Source organism: Phaenicophaeus curvirostris, chromosome 5 (genome assembly GCF_032191515.1).
Source record: "Phaenicophaeus curvirostris isolate KB17595 chromosome 5, BPBGC_Pcur_1.0, whole genome shotgun sequence".
Taxonomy (NCBI): Eukaryota; Metazoa; Chordata; class Aves; order Cuculiformes; family Cuculidae; genus Phaenicophaeus; species Phaenicophaeus curvirostris.
The window spans coordinates 63,871,622-63,893,969 of record NC_091396.1 but is presented as its reverse complement, the minus strand read 5'-3'; the positions used below and the strand labels follow the sequence as shown (position 1 = coordinate 63,893,969).

Sequence of the window (22,348 nt, the reverse complement as noted above, 5' to 3'; positions counted from 1 at the left end):
CACTGAGGACCATTAAGAAACTGGTTTGGATTGGTTTTAAGAAGAATTTAGAACAAAAAAAGTTTCTCGAAATCTCTACCCTTTCTGAACAGCAACATTCCACTGTACATGCAGGATGGCTTTGAGTTTGGGAGCAGAAAACAGATGTGTCCATCACTTCTGAGACCCTCTGGAGAAGTTAAGATGAGAAAACTGCTAGGAAATGTATGCCTATGTATATCCCCAAACCCGTTTCCTTCTGTTAAAATGCTAAACTGTTACTGCTATGTTCCTAAGGCATCTTGAGGTGTTTTAATAGACTCCGTGTTGTTTAACAAAGAGATGTACCTGGTCAATGATGGGTTGGTGTCAGGAAAGCCAGTACTAAAGTAATCTGGAGGCTGATTATGAAAAAAAAAAAAAGGTGTCTTCTGTAATCACAGAAAAACACTAGGGACAAGTTAATTTGATCCTATGTATCACTTCATCATTATGAGCTTACTGTTTGCTTTTTAATTCTTTATCAAGGTGAAATACTTTTAAGAACAGTTGCAGGGACAAATCCTTTTGAACAGTCCCTGTGTTGACCTGGTCACTGACTTCAAAAAACCTCTTTCCTTACCTGAGGGTATATGCGTGATGTAAACTGCAGAGTTTTTCCTAGCAAATTTGCTTTCCTTCATAAACATTTTTCTCTGGAGTTTTTCCTACTCTTGTTCCTTCAGATATATTAATCTCCATAGGCTAGGATCTTCCTAATTTAATAACTGTTTTCTTTTAAGTCAGTTATATGTCTGGGAAATATACACTCTGGTGTTTCAAAAGGGCACAGAGAGGTATTTCTAGGCATAGCAATATGACGAGCAAATAGAGAGAAATTGTGTTCTTGGCTACCTCACTATAAACTCAACCTATAGATCTTTTTTTTTCAGAACTGAGGTTTCCCAACTGTCAGTGGGTGGGTAGAAATCACAGTGGACATAGAAGAGACATCTGGAGTGTATCTATTGCATTCCCAGTGTCAATGATCACCCCTAGTTTCGACGAATTTTTGTTGAGCTAAGGGAATTTATGGTCTCCTCTCCAAATGGGTGATTGCAAAAATTGCCATGTGTCTAACATCATCTTCTACAGCTACTATGAGTCTCTGATACCGAGACTCCTGCTTCGTTCTTGTCTTTCCATAGCCAAAGGTTTAATGTGCGTATGAGTGAGGTATTTTATAAACTAATGGGGTGGGTGCTGAGGAGTAGGATTGCCGCCATCCAGCAGAGAAGACCTTGATGTCTGCAAAAAGACTGTGGGCAATGGAGGAACCAGCACCCTCAGCAGCTCAGGAAGCTGAACAAGGGGGTTTGAACCTCTTGGGAAACAAAATGATGGGAGAGGATTTTCCAAGGAACTCAAAACACTTATCTTTATAGTAAATTTGAATGGGATCTTCAGCTCTACAAGGTAGCTTTAAAAACTCCAGCCTAAGTTTTCATAAGTGCGAGCAAGAGAGATATTTTCCATCCTCTCACATCTGGCCACAGCCTGAGGTGCCCAGACAAGACAGCAGTCTTCCAGCCAGCTACATCTTTTTCCACGCCAGGAATGACTCTATTGTATAGAGTGAATGCCAAGGTCCAGATTCCTTCTGGGCTTTGCACGTTTTCTCAAGCTGGTGTTTATCTTGCCTGATCTGCCCTGACTTTCTGGTTCCTGTTACTGTTTTCTCTTACTGTTGCTGGTGAAATCTGGCCCTTACTGGGATTATGGTTGAGGTGCTTTTATCTGAGCAGGTATATGGGACATTTTCCAATACCTGAGTGCTCCCGCTCGGTACCAAGATTGCATTTGTATTCCCTTGCTGTTCAGCCTCTTTTTCTTCTGTATATACTACTAAAAAAACATACAGAGAACCAAAGCTTATTTACTAGCCTCTGTAATTAACAGGGGTTGCATCTGTGAAATGGTGAGTGGCATCAGGACTGTTGTCTCTGCTTAGCAATAGGTATCAGTACAAAGGATCTGGAGGAAAATTCCCTGATGTGGAAACTATAGGAACTTCTTTAACTGCTTATGTAAATAAATTAATATAGCAAAGAAAAAAATAGGGAAAAAAATCCCCAAACGTATGGCTTCTTTGTAATCTAATAATCTTTCTTTGACAAAAGCAAACACCACAGTTATTAATACAAGGACATTTCCTTGCATCTCTTGCAAATATATAAGGGGAAAATTGATACTTCATTCTGGAAATCTTATCTGTTGTGTGTCATAAATATCTTCATTCTTATTTCCTGGGAGCTTAGTGGTTTGCACAGAAATGCATTAAGGAAATTACCAGCTTCTTTCACTTATTTTACTAATCCACTTGTTGGCCTTTTATTGTATGCCACTCAGTCCTTCACTTCAAAGGTTTCCTGACTTAGATTTGCTTGGACTCAGCTCTGTGAGTCTTTCAAAACCATATGAACCCAGCAGATTGCATGAGCATAGCTAACCTTGAAAAGAAAATCTAATCTTGAAAATCTGTTCTTTCCTCCATATTCAGTATCAGAATGGTTTTACCGTAATTTCCTCATACTGAAGATCATCAGACTAAATGCTATGTATTGTGTCAATAGGTATAAATATTTACAACTAACAGAGACAATATCTATTTTTAGGTATCCACACCCACCATGCTCCCTGGGAAATGAAACCAGTCTCTTTCAGCTTATGCTTCCTGCTCTTCTAAGGAAGAAAATTCATTAGGCACTGTTGTTTGTGCCTTCTCATTATCACTGATTGCTGTTTTTATTCTTGCCTTACAGCTCACAATAGTGGTTCTCAGACATCTCATATTAACTTCCTTAGGTCAGATGTAATTCATACTAAGATAGGATTTTGAATTCTCTGTTGAGAAGCTCCTAGGAAGGACAGATCATTTTAGCTTCTGGTGAATGGAATGAATCCTTTTCTATCATACAGCAGTGTCTTGGTTCGTTAACGTGACAAATAATTGAAATACAGCTATATATGGGGGGGATTCTGGAAGTGACCTGACAGTGAATGATCCCAGAAGCTGGAACATAGATTGAATTTCAAACTCAAAACCTAATTGCTCTCATCATGTCCTCATGGTTGGTCTTGATGATTTTAGAGGTCTTTTCCAACCTTAATGATTTTATGATTATAGAATTCTATTTGTCCTTACCCTCTTAACTTAGTATGTATGGAGTCTCAGTCAGGTCCTATACTGCATATTTCCTCCCTAATCTACAAGTAACATCACTAGAATGTAGTCGCAGACAGCTCCCTCCATGTCAACTGCTCATCACGTCTGAAGCCCTTGTCCCAGTATCACAAACTTTGGGGACCACTCACTGGAGCAAGATTGTGTCTGGCAGAGGGAAGATGCTCTTGAAAACCTTTGAGAACACTTGGGCTAACTTTCTGCTTCTGGAATTCAAACCTATTTGGTGTTATTAATTAGAAACGTGGATTTATTAGATAGTAACGTGTTGAGAAAAGACATTTAAAGAAAAGAGGAATAAAAACCGCTCTGTAGGTAGCCTGTACCAGAGCGATTAAAGACACAGTGAGTGACACTCATTTCAAAGGCTGTCTCTTCTCCTAAGCCCTTGCCTGGTACTGCCATTAGGTTTGCCAAGGTTTGCAAGCATCACCAGCTTCTCCCTGCAACCATTGCAGCTCTTCATCTCGAGAGAGCCTAAAACCACACCTGAGCTTATGCTATTTGAGGCATTTTCCTTTGAAATATTTGTCTTTGTTGCACAAACATTTATTTTAGAGGAAGTGGGAGTAAGCCTGCCCTTGGATTATAATGATTACAACACAGTAACTCTAAAATGGATAATAACAGTAACCAACTAGAACTGACCAGGGGGATGATAATTCAGATTTGCAACAACTTCTGAGGTTTTACAATTTGTTTTCGTTTTACAATGGAATGAAAACAAAACCTTCAGACATTATGTTTTCAATTTAGGTCTTTCTTTCTGCACTGTCAGGAATAACCAGAGAGCCCTGGACCTCAAGAATTTGTCCTTCCAAGTATTTAAAAAATGCTTCAACTTCCATGAATCAGCATTTTCTCCTGGTGGGATACTTCATCAAAAGTGCTCTGGCCAGAACTTTTGCTGACCTCAAAAATTCAAAATCAATATCCCCCAAAATATAGTTGTTACCAATCACTTGTTTTATGATTTATGGATTGCGTCTGGAATGTCTTCTCTTAATCATACCTTTCCCCTTCATCCACTAAGGACGTAGGTTTCTTTCCCACGCTCCTCCACTTCTTCTCTCACATTTTCTTGAGCTTTTATTGTTTCTCATGCAGGCCCTTGGCTTACATACCTTCCTTAGCTTACATACAAGAAGCAACGCTGAGACAATCTTTTTGTGTTATGCGGTAGCAGGGTTTTGCCAGGGAAGAAGTGGTTGCTGGATGGTCTCTGCAATGGATAGTGGTCACATGGGGATGGTCCCACGACTGTCCTGCAAAGCTCTGCCTGGCTGCTGGTTGGTTTTCGCTCCTCGAATCCTGTGTTCAGTTCTGGGCCCCTCACCACAAGAAGGATGTTGAGGCTCTGGAGCGAGTCCAGAGAAGAGCAACAAAGCTGGTGAAGGGGCTGGAGAACAAGTTTTATGAGGAACGGCTGAGAGAGCTGGGGTTGTTTAGCCTGGAGAAGAAGAGTTTGAGGGGAGACCTTATTGATCTCTACAACTACCTGAAAGGAGGTTGTGGACAGGAGGGAGCTGGGCTCTTCTCCCAGATGACAGCGGACAGGACGAGAGGGAATGGCCTCAAGCTCCGCCAGGGGAGGTTTAGGCTGGACATTAGGAAAAAATTTTTCATAGAAAGGGTCATTGGACCCTGGCAGAGGCTGCCCAGGGAGGTGGTTGATTCACCTTCCCTGGAGGTGTTTAAGCGATGGGTGGACGAGGTGCTGAGGGGCATCATTTAGTGTTTGATAGGAATGGTTGGACTCAATGGTCCAGTGTGTCTTTTCCAACCTGGTTATTCTATGATTCTATGATCTCTGATGGCATTTTCCAACAGGCAGAGCTGAAATCTGCCAGAAGGCAAGAACATCTGCTCTCATGCCCTGTCTGACTGCAGCCCTCACCAGTCCAGCAATGCTTGAGGAAATCAGAAGAGACACACAATAATAATTATCACTCAATGCTTGTGGGGCAGCCGCTATTTGTGCAATGCCTGTGGTTTGGTTTTGGACCCAGCTGGATCAGAGATGGCTCTGCAGGAACCATAGCTAGTTCTGGCCAGCTCCATGTCCCACATAGACATGCTTTGGAAAGACAAACTATCCTTTTCACTCACATCTCAAGTGGGAAGACCCTATTATTTGAGAAGAAAACAACATGGAAAATAAATAGAGAGAAAGGAAATGAGGCTATTCATTCTGGAAGATAGAGGAAATTGCAGAACGGGGATCAATATCTGGAAGGACTTAATGTGATGGAAGGTATAAGGTGCTCTCTAGTCAGGTGGTCTTTGTCTGAATCATCTCACGCACCTCACCATGACATGTTGTGAAGACACTCATGGACAATGAGTTTAGTCTCAAAATACAGTTTGACTTGCAAAATTGTTGCAAGGCTTCTTCTTTTTTTGTTTTTAAACTCTCACATCCATGCATTTAAATAGAGGGCAGGGAGAGAGAATCCCAGTTGAGAGCGTTGTAAGGAGACAACATGAGCTATTCCTGTTCCACCATTTTCTTGGCACAGATTACCTCTGCCAAACATTAATTTAGGTTGGGGATCTCATTCTGCATTCACACTCCCCATACCTTCCTCCTTCCTTGGAAGCATCAGGAGGGACTTAAGTTGTTTCTACAAGCAGCTCTTTACAGGAAAAGAAATAAATTGGGCAATATGCTTCAAATAATGGAAGAATGAATTATTTCACCATGTTAGAAGTTTCCCAGGAGGGAGAGTGGAGAGGGAAAATGCACTTAACACTCTAAAATATTAAAATAACAGGAACCACAGCAACCTCACCCCTCTGGACTTGAACCAAACTGAATGGTTTAGGTAAATTCCCATCAGATTTCCAAGTGGCACACTCCATCAGAGAATGTTGCTATGCATGGCAAGGGAAATTCTCCATATTAATGATATAATGAACTGGCTTAGCTAATTTGGAATTGTTCCATAAGGCCTGGTTTCTGGCAGATTAACTGAATATTTTTTTAGAATATAAATTCTTTTTTTTAATATAAAATTTGATTCTATTTTCATGGATGGTATTCCTAGAATATTACTTTCTTAAAGCTGAATTTCACACATCTTTTTAATAACTTTTTTAATTTTTTAATGTTACTTCCTTGTATCCCTAGAACAGGCTTAAAATATTACAAGTAGTAACTGGAAGGCAATGACATGAAGGGAATAGTAATTTATTTTTGAGGTTTATTGGTTACATACAAAGAGCAAAGCAAAGAAGCTCTGTGAAGGTACAGGATCTTTGTAAGAGCTTTAATCAGGGTATACAAATGCCCTCCTAGATGTTCATGATTTTTCTGAACATTTTAATGGCAAGTTTTCAGAAAGCAAAAAAGAGATTAAGCTAGAAAGAAATTACGAGTGATTCTATAGTGTACTTTGTACTTTGATACAGATTAAAAGTTCTATGCATAGTTAAAACCAACCAAAAATAAAGACACAATTACGCATTTTGCAATCTATATGAGCCTTCAGTGAACTTTATGTGCCCATATGGGAAGTGGGATCATATAACCCAACCTGTCAATAGCAGCATTTTTATCCAAGCTTGAAAGGACAACACAAGTCCGGGACATTACTTCCATTAGTCATTGCTTTTTATATACACATATAAAATAAAACAGAAGGTCTCAAGAGGCACTTTTGGTGTGTGTTTATTACAGAGTTGAGATTCCCTGGTGGTAGTGCCTCACCTTTTAAATAAGAAATCAGATTTCTGCATTTCTGCTGAGGGGTCCCCAAATTAGAAAAAACTTTGACTCTACATCTCATTTTTTGAGGAAAATACACTGAGGTAAGCTAACCAGTTCTGAAACAGAACTGGGGAGATCACTCAGAAACCAAGAGTCTGAGACAAGGAGGGTCTAGCCTTTGAGGACAGAGCTGCTCACAGCAGCTGGACGGCTGCCTGCTCTGGATTTGGAGCATGAGACAGTTTGTGAACTTAAAACACATTTTCCAACCTTGTGGGATTTTCCTTATGGTCTGTTCTCAGCAAAGCAGCATTATTATTGTAAATAGATGCTCTTTTTGTCCCACCTCCCAGGGGATAAAAATTAATATTATGTTTGAACATGTATGTTTTCCCACTCATTGCTGAAGCTGTTCTTTTCTGCAGAAAAGTCTGCAGAAAGCCGAGCATTAGCAGATACTGTTAATATCATTACTTCAGAGTTATAGCTGGATGTCTCTGCCAGAGAGTCTTTAATAAGAGACGTGGCCTCCGTCCCCTCAGAATTGTAGGGGCTGGAAAGCAGCATTAGTGAGTCATCTCAGGCATCCTCCTGCACTGTGACAGGCCCTTTCTGTTCAGCCCCTCTGCACAGCCCTCTTTAACTCTTTCAGATATACAAGTGCTGGCTCCTGTGCACATCAGTGGGATTTCTATTTCCGTGATACACTTGCACACTGTCCTGAACCAGGAGCGATGATCCTGCTACCGTGCTGTGCTGCTTTCCTTCTCCTGCTCCCAAGACATCACCCTCCTGACTGTACCTCCTGTGCCACTGTTGTGAATATTTTTACAGCTGTCCACCTCGCTCCTTTGGGAGTTTGTGGGGTTCTTTTCCCCTCCTTCTTTTTCCCAGTGTTTCTTCTGCTAGTAGATGTTTTTTTCCAGTCTTCTCTTCCCCTGGGGCCAGTGTACACCAGTTGGTGTATTTTGTGGTTATGGATTCATTGCTGTGTTGCAGAAAGGCAACCCCGCACTAATTCCTGAGGCAGAAAGGCAACCCTGGGGCAACGCCACTGCTAGATTTGCTGGTGCACTGGACCCACACTAAGTACAGGCAACTATGTCAGCTGAAACATCAAGTTGCCATGGACTTTCATGTCTTCCCCTTCCCTGGGATCCTGAATACACCACTTGGGTTATGGGGACTAGCTGGGGACACTACTTCCCAGCAAGTGCCACAGGGTGCAGATGGCCCCTGTACCCTTCTGAGCCATCTTGCCTACTCTCATATGATGATTTTCCATGCCCACAGCGATTTAGAATCATAGAATCATTAAGCTGGAAAGGACCCACTGGATCATCGAGTCCAACCATTCCTATCAATCACTAAACCATGTCCCTCAGCACCTCATCCACACATCCTTTAAACACCCCCAGGGAAGGTGACTCAACCACCTTCTGTTTAAGAAGAGGGTTTTGTATGTATGCTACAGAACAAATACTAAGGAAAAGCCATCACTACATAATAAGATCTGTATTGATTTCAGCCAAAGGTGGTAACAACAACATGGTTAGGTTGTACGTATCATTGGGTCCTCCTTCATGCTACATTCACCTTGCCGTGTCCTCACTGCTGAGACATCATGGATGGTGGTTGTGATGCAGTGAGGTATAATCATTCGTTTTCAGATCTGGGAGAGCTTTCCTGTCTACCTGGGCACACGGGGAAGTCATTGGCTGATGAATGGCACTTGACTGTTTTAGCACACGTAGAAGTTGTGCATAAAGTCTGAATTCAGTCAAAACTGCTGGTAGCATGGCTTGTTTTGAGTGAGAGATTTCTGAGTTTCAATGTGAGCTATGCTTGGCAATAAATAACCTTTTTTAATCTATTAATTATTAGACATTATTTTAAAACCCCATTTTTTCTTAATCTTATTTTGAGAGAAAAGAGAGACAAATACTAGTTCATAAATCCAGTCTACAATTCATTCATTCAGTACCTCCTGGAATAAAACTTGGGTTGACAATTGAGAAAGTTTTCACTCATTAGTAACTTACTCCCTTACTTTTCTGGAAGACCCACAGCTTGGGATGCAAGAACAATATATATGGCAGGAGACTGGTGAGTGATCACTCTTAAAAGCAGACTAGAAATGGAATAACTTGGATTTTTTTTCATTACAAAGATAAATAATTATTTGACAGTAGATGTCATTACTTTTTAATGACTTCGAGCAGAACAATTGAAGGAAATATGTTTGCTCTTCCTCATTCGTTGCCATTTCCATGACATCATTAAGTCTGGCCATAACAACTGGAAAGTTAGAACATAGGAAAGTCACTGCCTGCAGGGTAAAGTACACACAATGATGCACGGTAGCAATGACATCTATCACTAGATAGACATAAAGATATCAAATTTATCAAGAGAACAGAAAATGAGAAGGAAGTTTTAGTGGAGGTATTTTGCATTGATTTAACCAGTAACTAAGCTATTGTAACGAAGACTTAGTAAAACCATTGCCACATCCTGCAGAAATTAAGAAGTTTGTACATGTCTAGGAATTTTGATTGCTTAGATCTCTCTACTAAGTTTTTGTTTTTCTTTTCTCCACGTGGAGCACCTGCTGTTGAAAGGCATCCTCCTGGTTGTCAACATGTGCCTGGTCTGGCACCACCTTTAAGTGGTTTCTCTCTCTGGGGTAGCTGGCTGGCCGCACATACCGAGTCAATTATTGATTTTAAGATAGTGAGTATGATTTTTAGTTCAAGTTGTAGCGATTGTCCTTCAAGACTCAGAGGCTAAGGTTTCAGTTTTGGTTTCTCCAGATGATGTCACCTCCTGCAATGTTGCACTGATGCGAAGGGGAGGGAAATACTAAGACTAGCTGTCTTGGAGCAGTGGAGAAGAAAATGGCTATTTTCTCTTCTCTTCACTTACCCTGTTAATCCATTTCATGCTCCAGACAAATCCCACCACGTCTCTTCTCAATAACCCATTGCTGCATAAGCAAAATCCGAAAACCTGTTTGCTTGCCTATTCACGTATCGGAAAAATCATTCCAAGAAGTCCCTTTCTACAGCACAATCTGAGTACAAGAGTGCTGGATTTGGCCAGATGCACATCCCAAGAGGTCAAGTCTCCATCTCTAATATAGCAACAAACAGATTTAATATAACTTGCCATTCATCAGACCAAATTCATGTTTTATCCTTAACCAAAGATGGTGTCAGCTCACATTTTATTCTCTCATGCACAAGCCTTTTTTATTACCTTATGATAGCACTCAATCTCCCTGCTATCTGATCCAACCTTCCTTTTTGAAAACCTTATTAAAATTTTGTCCTCATAACTTTAGTAAAGTGGTAAGCTCCTTGGGTAAATCACATACCATGCAAAGAAGTATTTCTTTTTACACTATTTGACTTTCATCTTTCCAACCATTCCCTTGGGACTGTAGTTGACTTTAAAAAGCACCCATCATTCTACATCCAAACCACCAATACACACTCAAATAGTCTAATTCCTTGCTTAGTATTCTTTTTGTTTCCTATTGCCCTTTAAATAACATATAGGCAATACAATATAGCAGACAAAGGGGCTTAGCTGGAATTTGGACTGGATAAGGCTTGATAAAGTAACACGGCTGCTTCATACACTCCTCTGATTCCTGGCACTATCCTTCCTGATGGTTTTTGTAGTTTGCTTATTCTCTGCGTCTTGTTTTTAGATCGTAAATGTCATTCACGTTGCAGTGTTGTCCCCTGCTGTGCTTGACGCACAAAGATATCCACTGGCTGCTGGTACTGGATGTAGAAATTAGTTCTTTGCATTGGACTGCAGCAGCTTCTGGGCTGTCACTTGCATCTTGTGTGATCAGCACGTTGCTGGTGGCTACAGGAGAGATTGGTGCAGAGCTCCTTGTGTCTCTTTGTAGCAAAAAACTTTTGTCAGTGTAAAACTAAACAAAAAAACCGGCAATAGTACAAGCAGATGCTATATGACAGAGCCAGAGGCAAAGGTAGAAAACAGCTCAGGTGCCATGGGCTCCTCCCAAGCCACAGGTGGATTTCAGTAGTGCCAAGGGACAAGGAAGACTTTGTCATCACAGCACTCAGAGTGCTGCTGCAGAAATGATCTACCCTTAGTAAATAGGATCACAAAGCAGGCACACATCTCTGTCTCCATGAGCTTCAAGTGGATTGTGCACCCTCAGGACAATACGGTGATGTGTGTGAGGAAGAGAGATACGAGTGATAGTTATCTTAAACCTTCACATACTATGAAGCACCTTCAGAAGGAAAAGGTCTTAAGATGCTTGTGGGTGTATATGGCACCTGTTTCATCTGAATGTATAATAACCATGGTGGTTCAGGTAAAAAGCACCTTTTTGATAGAAAGACTGTCTAGGAACCCTGGGTATGAAAAAGCCTGAGGGTCACTAGATGTCCTCTGGCTTATGTGACAGAGGACAAAGAATTAAACTTTTTGTGGAGAGCCCAAGAATTAGTGGTTCTGTAAAATTTATCTTCAAAAAAGGCAGCCTTGAAAACCTTTGAGTTGTGCTGGTGGTGGCAGATATGAAAATTTGGTGAGTGGCAGAACAGAAACCTGTTGTGTTGTACCTTGAATGTTTTATTGAGACTCCTGATTTATTCTGGATTATACTAGGGAAGACTGGCAGAGTTCTTTTAGATCCTGAGAGACAAAATGAACACATCTGTTCTGTCTGAAAGTCAATGCTTTCTTGTCTCAAGGACAAAGTTCAAATCTGTATGATCAAAATTGGATGAACATTAAAAGGAAAAAAAATCCACTGCAAACATCCATGTAAATAAACATAACAGCTCTCTTTCAGTGCTATTTATAGCTCTCTTAGTTTAATGACCCCAAACATCTCACGAAGGGTTTCTCTAATGTGTTACCAAGACTGTTTATAGGAGACAACTGCCTCAAGAATGTGGTAGTGTGAAGACTCCCACAGCAGCAGCCATGCAGAAATATCAGATATACTTGGGCAGCCTCTTCCTGTCTAATAAAGTTTCAACAAGGGAAAAAAAAGTGATGGTATGGGGTTTAAGTCATTGCTTACATACCATGGAAGTCAGAGGCAGGTTGAAACCAGTGTGCATTAGCAATCAAAAATAACTGGCACATCAAAAGTACAGACAGATGTGCTTTTGTGCCTGTAGATGGAGAAATCTGGGATGTTATGGCTCCCATCTGGTTCCTGCCATGTCTTGGCTAGTGGTTCCTCCCCCACGTGGAGAGGCTGCAAGGGAAAGCTGCTTGGTGCATGGCCTGTCAACAGTGTCAGGGTGGTCCTGGTCTCCTTTGGGTGCTCCTGCCTGCCCCAGGACTGACAGTGGCTCCATGATTGGTGGCAGCCCACCTCAAACCGTTTTCTTTTGTAGAGGACATGATGAACAGGGGTTTGAGTCAGCACTGTGGCATATGGACAGGAAATAATAGATCTATGGATTTGCGCAGGTACAGGCTGACTGCTCTCATAAGAGCAGTAGTACGGTTCCTAAGCTAATAAAAATGCCAGAGCAAAAGACTCTCCCTTCCTGTACATCTTGCCTGGCCAGCAAGATTGGAATCACCGCTCTGTGAGACTTGTGAGTGCTCCAGGCCACTTCAGTGCAAAGTCAGACAGATTAGATTAAATCATCACTTAAGAACAAAAAGTATGTCTTCTAACAGTAATAAATGGCTGTCTTCTTCTATATTGCTTTTAATTTACAGAGCTTCAGTCATGGCTGAACTATTCTGTATGCTATTCATTAGCTGATCACATGCCCCTGCTAATTTTTTTCAAATGGATTCACTATTTATAAGTGTTCAGCAGTTTGTCTTTAGTGCAGATGCTTTGCAGTTCTCCTTTGGAGGGACTGACATCTCTCATTTACCAGTGCTGCATCTTCGGCTCATAAAGCTGTTTGTATGACATTCACACATGCGCTATGCCTAAATTAGACAGTTTAAGACTCATCACTCTCTTCTCCTTGGAGTTCCATCATCTAATGAATGCATTCACCTTTGACTGCACAGTGCTAAGTTAGTTAACCATAAGGCCTTGGTACTGAGATATTTTACATTAAAAAAGACACTTTTTGAATAGGATAGTGTAGTTCCAGTTGGAAAGGACCTACGGTGATCACCTAGTCCAACTGCTTGGTCACTGCAGGTCTAACCAAGTACGAAAGCATATTATTAAGGGCATTGTCCAAATATCTCGTAAACATTGACAGGCTTGGGGCATCAATTACCTCTCTAGAAAGACTGAATATAAATTTGGGGGTGAATAAATTTCATGCTAAGAATTGCTGGCTTTTTTACAGTTCATGAGTATAGAACAGGACTCTTGATGGCTCCTACATCACACCTATCCCTTTTCTCTTCTACAGAGTAAGCCAGTTAATTTTTGTTCTACTCAGGCAACTTGTCTAACAGTTGAATTGAATTTTTTTCGTTGGTACAACTTCAATCCTAATTAAACATTTGTAACCTCACATAGTTCAACACAATACAAGTCAACCTGGCTGAGAGACCTTTGCTCATGGAAAATCAGCATTTGATGTTCAAAAGGCAGAATGGAACCAGCATGTTAAAGCAACTACTCACTATCCAAACAGTCCCTATTGTTACAGTTATTGCCAGTAATATCCTGTTTGTCACTCGGATATAGCACTTTGGTTCCCCTGCCTTAGAAATAGCCATTTACTTTGTGGCTAAACCCTTTCAGTGTGGGACTTGGAATTTCACCAAAGGTAAGGAAACCTAATCAGGGCTGTGTCCTCTAGCAAAACCTCTTAAAAATGCCTTGAGAAATAAGCAGACTCATAATGGTTGGACTCGATGATCCGGTGGGTCTCTTCCAACCTGGTTATTCTATGATTCTATGGTTCTATAAACTTTCATGCATCAAACGGTTTTGTATCCAAATAACAAATTTGCCTTCCCCATCTGTCTGGCACTGCTGCTGACCCTACTTTACATCCATCACATCCCTACCCTGGCAACAGGCCCCAAATAAATTCATTTTTGTGGACTGTGGGTGAAATCTGTGGGTGAACACTACTAGTATGGAGCTAATAACTGGTTTGGACTTTTGTACAGCGCAGCTGAACACTCAGTGAAACACCAACAGCCTTCCATCCCAAGAATCACTGTGCCTGAGCTGTGAATGCTGTGTGAGTTATCTGCAAGAAGCCTATTTCTTCCCTAGGTGAAATTCATGCATTGCCTTTGATTTTCTTAGAGGCTGGTTGGGCTCAAATTTTATGAAGTGGTTTCAAGTCCTTTCGTGTGAAGGGCACCGAGCAAGTACTGTACAGATCTAATACTGTTGGCACACAGCCCTGTGAAAAGGCTTCCTCTGGGTCACCCTTGTCAGTCTACTCACCTGTTTCACCTGTGCCTTTGAAACCTGCCCTATTTATGCAGCTAAAAAGATGCAATGCAGCAGGGCAAGTAAATGTAACTGGGTGCCGCGAGGCCGTGAACAGTTAACGCCTTGGCCACAGCAGTAGTGCATCTGGAGCTTTTCTCAGTGCTGGGCTGGATAACATCACTGTCTCCCCTGAGCTGCTGGAGTCACGGCAGCGAGAAACTGCTCTGAGATCACCACTAGAATCCTTGTTTTTCAGTGCCCCCTCCTCCCTTCCATTAGAAAGAAGGAAATTGGTAAATGCCCTGGGACTCACAACCAGGTTGTGACCTGGTGAAGTAGGAGGAAGAGCTCGCTAACACACCACTACTGGTAATAACACCTGGCTGAAAAATCTTCAATGAAAAGTGCAGCTTTGCAAAAAAACCTGCAGCAATTAGTTGCTTTTGAACATTTCCAGCAGAGAAAACTGAATCAAACGGTTTCAGCTTGTTTAGGAAAGTTTAAATATTCGGTTGGGACAGGGGAAGGGGTACGGCCAGACAAAGCAGTTCCCTGGGGCAAAGTCAAATGTGATTCTCCAGAGCCTCAACCACCCTGCAGGATCTGCCCGTGTATGAATCCCCCCCTCTATGCTGTGGTTGCTGTGGTATCACCATGTCCATGGTACCACCATGCACCTCTTCTCTTTTCTACAGGCTGTCATGCAGATTGATGTGCAAGGGGCTGTCGTAACAGAATATCCTGAAGGCTGTAAGCCCAGGGGTATGTTTGCCCCAAGTGAGCTCTTTTCTCTTTCAATACTCACAGCATTGTAAATTGGTTAAGTTACACTTTATGCCACGTAATTTTTTTCTATTTTATGAGTGGGATTTTTTCCAGCCCTCTGCTCCAGAAGTCATTTCCATTGCTCAGTTCTGTGTGCAGTTTTCTAGTGAATTTTATTTAATAAGCTGTGGAATTCCTTAAAAAATGAAATTCTATTTTTGATCAATGCTAGCATGTTAATATAGAGAACTATTATTTCCCTTATATTTTCTGAACTTTCTCATTGAAAACATTCTTAGTTTATATTTATGTGCTACAATGGTTAAGAAGCTAAATAAGAGTAGCTGGAGATGTTTTAGGGATCTAATTCTTCAAAATCTGAAAATATAGCTTGATTTAAAAGTGCATGCGTACTGCTTCTACCTGGCAGACTAAGGAAATAAGGATTACACAGTGACACTTTTTACTGTCCCATCCTTTTCTCAACCCTCCTCTCCCTCTGTAACTTTTGAGCCCACTGGCAATTTCTACCACTTCTGACAGAAGAAATAGAAAGAAAACAGTTCCCTCGAAGTCACCTGCAGCTGGGCAGGGAACAGCAACTGGCATCAGTGCCTATGTGTGTGCTCGTGTGCCTCCACGCTCACACCAAACCCACTAAGCCTGCAATGCATACATGGTCTGGTATTGGCTATTATATGCGTTTTTCCATATGCAGAGGTATTTGCAGGGCATGGGAGAGAGAGTTGGGTGGTGCATACTGGGTCCAGCATAATGCTGAGGGGCGAGGCTGTAAGGGGCAAGCAGGTCTCAGCTTGTCATGGAATATAAGACATAAAATCATGCAGCCAGGCCTCATTAGGGTTTTTGGCTTATGGAAATACTCATTTACACCATGCAGTATTCTTACATCTTGCCTGTGTAAAGTTTCCTTTCGTTTTTTTTTTTTTAATGGTATGGTTTATTTTTTCTCAAATGGTCATTTAATCTGTTTAGTGGGAAGGGTAGAGGAAAGAGAGTGTTGCTTGCATTAGAAGTGATGCTGCCCACTCTTGTGGAGGAAAAGGTCTTCACATTTCCATGGATCAGATTCTGCAATTACACAGCTTTCTTGTTTGGCCAGTTCATCTGCTAAACCTGACATGAAGCCAGAATGAAAACAGAGATTTTCCCATTACAGAATACCAAATCTATGATAAGCTACGCCATGAAAATTAAGTTTTTAAGGACGTGGAGAGAGAATGAGCGACATTCCAACTGCTGCAGCAAGACGAGCAATCAGTTTTGCAGCGCTTCTAGAATGTTTTTCAGGGATCTCATAAACAACAACAACCATGAGCCAAAGGAGCAGTGACAGAAGAAAACAGCAGAATCTGGGATAGGAAAATTTAAGCAGAAGTTTGAGCAAGAGTTTTAGCCTTTCACACCATCTGTGTAATAACTTTGGATAGAGCTGGGTAAAGTAACAAATTGTTACAGAAAGAGCCCTGTGAATATTGTACTTATCTGTGGGTCTGTTTTGCACAGCTGTGCAGTGAACATCATTGATCATCATTATATCAGTACTTTTTTCTTTTACCACAAATTCCCTCACAATGAAGTACTCAAAGCAATCACCACTTCTGCTTTCTCTACCATCAAGTTATAGTATTACATTCTATTTATAGATGAAGTAACAAATGTTTCTGAAAGGAGAGTTATATTCTGACTGCACTGGAAGAGGCTATGCTGGTTTTCTCAAAGATTACTCCTTTAATAGGATATAAATATCATAATTTATGCATCATTTGCCATGAGGTACAAGGTCACCAATAGCATATATTTTTATGTGTGTGTATATAAATATATATAGACTTCATCACAACTGCAGCCTGCAGAGTTCAGAATTTCAAAAATAAACAAAGCAGTTGAACACAACCCAAGGGAGGCTAAATTGTTCTTGTCGTCCCCCAAATTGCATCCCTTATTTGCCAAAACCAAAATAAAAATTGGAAGGAAATAACTAAGTTAGCTGAATAAATCCTGCACTGCCCCAGTTGTATGAGCTGCTATCTACGCTGCCTGGCTAAAATCCAGGCCTGAACCACATTCCCGGACAAGAAGTAACCCATGCACCCCCTTCAAAACGTCCTCTCCTCTCCTTTAACTTCTTTTACCTCCCACCTGACCATCCTGCAGCTCTCAATTCAACTGTTTTTAAAGCACTTTCTTACCTGCATAGTGGTCAAACACGGTGGGCACGTACTCCTCCGGGAAGGCATCGTTGGCATAACTCATTAGCAAACAGGTTTTCCCAACTGCACCATCCCCAACCACCACACATTTTAACATCTTCTTTGTGTTATTGCTGCTCCCATCAGTGCAGTTGTCATCTTCTTTCTTGCAGTTCATTCTTGCTGCTGCTGCTGCTGGCGCTGCTCTTGCTGCTCCCAGGACTTCCAAGTGCACATGAAGGAAAAATGAAGTGCGATTGTATTGACTTTTCCTGAGGTTGGGGAGGGGGGGAGAGAAAATCTCAAACTCAGGAAATCATACTAATGTTTCCAGGCTGTCACAGCCTCTTCTAACAATTACCAGATCAGTCAAGAGAATCATTGAGGTGAATAAATTAAATATACAGAGAGGAATATCCTAAAAAAGCGATCTGTCCTTTCTTGTTCGTCCGAGTCAGGAAATCCTCATCCTGCCCTGGAGTTCTCAGTATTTATTGTGACTTAAAAAATATCAGCAGCCTGTGGCTTTGAGTCGCGTCTCCCTTCCTCCAGCTTGGCCGCAGGAATCAGGGATTCCTGTTAAATCCACTCCATTTTCCATTTCATTTCTAACATGGAGGAGAGCCTGGAGGTTTTTAATGGAGTTTTTCCTTTCTTTCTCTAGCTTGCTGTGTGTCAGGAAATCATGGGTTTCCTGCTGAATTCCATATTAGGATCAGTGGGCTTGTGAAGGGCTGCAAACAATGGGAGCTCTGTGTGTATTTGTACTTTGGAGGAACTCTGCCAGGACATGGAGAAAGAAAAACACTAGAGGTCTCTCTGCAGACCGAAGTTTTTAGGCTTCTTGCTCCATCCCTCACTCGAGCTGCTCTCTGGGCTGACAGCACCGAAACGGGCGACAAAAATTTCGGAGAAGCTGTGAAAGATGCAGGTGCGGGACATGCATGGCCAGGCAGGGTCTGAGGAGGCGACAAGATGTGTCTCTGGCTCAGGGATGTCTGTTGTTCCCAGGCGCGATCTCTTCTGATCTTGGGATAGGTATTTTCTTCCATTTGGGAGGGGAAGAGGGGAGGTGGAAAGGCAGACAGGAGATACAGTGGGCAGAAAAAGTTTAATGTGAACTTTCCCTGTGTCTATAGCTCTTTAAAGAACTTTGCTAGAAAGAATACATAATTGATTTTTCAATCCAGGCACCCACTTTGTCTTGCGTTCCCCCTCATCTACCTCCCTCCCCCCCAATATAAAGAAGAAGAGGGCTTTTTCCCTTCTAAGTGTAAATATATAAAGACAGAGATAGAGAAAAAAAAAGGAATTGTGTTACAGGAATTAAAAAAAAAAAAATAAAACCACTGCATAACAATCTGTGGAAACCCAGCTCTGAACTATCTGACTTCTGCCTCCTCATCTCAATTTTGTTCAGCTATTTCCTGTGTCTCCTAGGTCTTCTCTCAACAGTCTATATGTGCATACAGGGCCAAAAGCCCTGCTCCTTCCACAGGAAAGATTTTGCAATTTGCAGCAGAAATGAGCCAGACATTAACATAAACCTCAGTGCAGCAGCTCAGCGCATCCTGCTGGCTGCGTTTCCCTTCCCTGAGACTTGAAGTCCATGAAAAGGGGAACCAACACCCTGCTGGGGCTCCACAGGGAAGCACACTGGTGCTAAACTCACACTGGTGCTAAACTCACACTGGTGCTAAACCGGTTGCTCAAACTTAGGAAAAAAAGGAGAGTTTATGACCTTTGGAAGCAACTCAGGAGTGCTACAAAGATGTTGTGAGGTTATACAGAAAGATTAGAAGGACCAAGTCTAACTAGAATTTAATCCTGCTTCTGCTGTAAAAGACAATATAAAAGATTCTTTAAATACATTAGCATTCTAATATCTGATGTATGAGACACTTTCTGGGGAAAAAGTTTTAATTAGGATGCATCAATAAAAGACCTTGCATCCCTTAGCATGAATTATGGAAGTGTAGCCACGCTGTTAGAGTCTATCTAATGGCTTGCCTGGAAGAGGCCAACAAAATGAGTTCATATGAGGAAGACAGGCATGTTGAACTCAAATTCAGTGCTATTTTTGCTTTGTCTATTAAATGATGCATTCAGCTTTAGAGGACTTCTTATGCACTTATATAATAAGACCTGTATCTGGAATAAAAGCATATATTTTCTTTAATCTCATTACTTTATCTTGGTTTGGCACCATTCAGATCAGCTGGACCAAAACATCTTAAGATCCAGTTTAGTTGCAGCGAAATATAGTCATGTTGTTTTACACTTGTCTCTCAGGAGTCTAACACAACCCCTATGCTACTCGGGGGTGGTATCTTTTATTTGCAAAGTTGGCCCTGAACCTGTTGTGTCAATTATCAGACCTGTTATCTAGCAGTCTAGGAAAGTTTGAGGCAATCTTGTTATGTTTTACAAAAGATTTCTTAACCTGCAAATTGCAAGTCACAATGCTTTAGGTTAAGCTGACCCTTCTGCAGCTGCTGTGCAAGTTTCAGCTCCCCTAAGACTGCTTCTGCACAACGGAGATGCCTATGAGCCCCACTGTGGAAGTCACAAGGTTATTGGTAATGATTAGCAAAGCTAAGAAGGTCTGGTGATTTAATCTGAACCCAGGGCCTTTTTTCTCATTCATTAATCAGGATAGAAATGGTCAGATTAGCTCTCAAGATCTCACTCGTTCCCATTTCATAAACCCAATAAAAGCTGGCTCGTTCCAAGACTTGAAATATGGAAAGACGTGGCTGAAGTGAAAAAGAGAACCCAACTAGTTTGAATACTTGGAAAGCTTGTTTAAATGTTTGTGGTTTCCTGGTATCCAACCCTGTTTGCTTCCTACTTCTTTTACAAACTTCTAGCCAAGACACTATGGCAAGGAGGGCTAAAATTTACCATAATAGATATGGGCAGGTGTTATTACATTCTAGAGTGAAGCTGCTGTGCTCTAGATGAAGTGCCTCTGAGCATTTGTTAATTAACAAATTAATTGGCAGCAGATCTCTTCCTTGGATTGTAGAGTATGTCCCACTCCGAAATGTCTGTGTGGAAGAATTAGCTTCAACCTTAGCAGCACAGGTCTGACTGGGTGGTCCCTGGAGTTGCTTCCTTGTGGATTAGCAAATTGAAGACTTAAAGAAATCTTAGTGAGAAGACCTGTAGGAGATGAAGGACTTGCAAATTTGTCGATTGGCATTGCAAGGATCAATATGTTTCCAAGTTAACTCTATTATATCCTTATCTGCAGGCTTGCAGATGGAAAAAGAGAGTATGATGCTCTCCCTGCTTTGTTGCCTTGGCCAGGCCTGCCTCTTTCACTTTTCTTCCCAGTGCCTCCTGCAATGCAATGGTCTTCCTTACTGCAGTCTTAAGAGATAAAACTTGAAAGTCAGAGGGACTTTCTCCATTAACTGTTTTTCTCATGGCATCTGACCACCTGGGTTTGACAGTGGACTTATCTTTCCCTGGGCCTTGTCCTCCTACACCATACCTTTCATCATCCCCTCTTGATCTAAACCAAGCAGATCTGTCTCTACGTTCTCACCCATAAGAGGCAGCTCCACAGGGTGGGGGATTTTGAAGACAACTGCATGACCATGAAGCTTTTCTCCCCACTTCCAGCTGATAGAAACAGCTATGTCCTGTTTCCCTCCTTCCACCTGCCAGCATTGATGTAGGATTGAGGCTTCTGATACTGTTACTGAACCGTAAATTGACTTCAGGCAAATCTCACATTTTTTCTTATCCTTTGTCAAATCTGTTCACATTGTCAGAGCTTTTTGAGGCAGGGACCGTGTCCTTACTGGAATGAGCATAGCAGAACTATACTAAGCCTGACTATCACTGTGCTGTTCAAGATCAGGTTTCCCTAGTCATCAGATTCAGGGCCCTTCCTGAACTATCATTTAGTAAGAACAAGAAGTTAAATGAACTTGGGACTTTAAGACACCCCTCCAGTCACCATATTGTCAGGGGAACCTCCTGGACCCTCAGCCCTAGATACAGTAGCCTTGGGGTTGCTCCTCTTTGTTCTTGGGTTACCTGTATGCCCCTCCATGTTGTGCTAAGAATAACTGAAATAAGGACATTTTATCCTTATTCCCTTCATCCTTTCTTACCTTTCCTTGCTGGCAGGCCCATTCATCAGCCCCCCCCCAACGAAACAGTCATTGAGACCTCAAGTGAGTACAATATACTGAAAAACAGAAGTAGCAAATGAGGAGGAAAAATAACAGTTTAACGTCGACCATAGGGGAGGTGACAGTGCTCTGTGTGAAGCCTTGCCTTGTCTCTAAAAGTCTGGGTGATAAGGTTCAGCTTTGAGGCTTATTGAGTGACAACAAGCCTCTCCACAGCTGTCATACACAATCAGTCATGCTGCCACCCATACCATCACCATGGTGGTCCATGCCAGTAGCAGGGGGATTACTGTTTCATGCTGGTGCTGTGGATATAACTAGCATCATTGGGTTTCCCTGTAGAAAGATAAACTTGTAAAACAAATGACTTCTGGGAGATGAGGTCAAGCAAATGATGACTCATGACATGTCCATCAGAGTCCTCTCTTGCTTCATAGAGGCAGCTGCTATATAATGAGAGTTGCATAGGGTGTTTTTGTGTTTTTGCATATGGTAAGGGCTGTTTTCAAGTAGGAGAGATAGTGATCAGCTAGTCACATTACAGTCCATTCTGCATGACTGACAGTAGATAGTGCTGTTACTTGCTTATCCATGCAGACGGTGGTACTTGTCCAGAGACTATATTTTCAGCTGTTCTGTTCATAGGTATTTCTGGTTGACTTTGAGTATGAATTTTCCTTGGAGGTATGCAAATTGCCTCTGAGAGGCAGAATAAGTGCATTTGGCAGCGTTGTGTGCCCCTTTGCAGATAAACAAAAGTTGCCTTTGCCTTCTTTCCTTACTGTTTTTGTTCTTCTACGGCTGTCTCACCATAATCCCTTCCCTTCCCTTCCCTTCCCTTCCCTTCCCTTCCCTTCCCTTCCCTTCCCTTCCCTTCCCTTCCCTTCCCTTCCCTTCCCTTCCCTTCCCTTCCCTTCCCTTCCCTTCCCT

The 22,348-nt window shown here is 41.7% G+C and overlaps 1 protein-coding gene across 1 annotated transcript in view; it reads right to left on the bottom strand.

Annotated features, from left to right (window-relative positions):
- Window positions 1-18,052, bottom strand: part of RHOJ (ras homolog family member J) — a 64,590-nt gene extending 46,538 nt beyond the window's left edge. The window contains exon 1 of the mRNA XM_069858986.1: window positions 17,271-18,052. Within this exon, the coding sequence (XP_069715087.1) occupies window positions 17,271-17,448 (178 nt within the window). The 5' untranslated portion in view covers window positions 17,449-18,052. The remainder of the gene's footprint in view (window positions 1-17,270) is intronic.
- Between the last annotated feature and the right edge of the window lie 4,296 nt (window positions 18,053-22,348).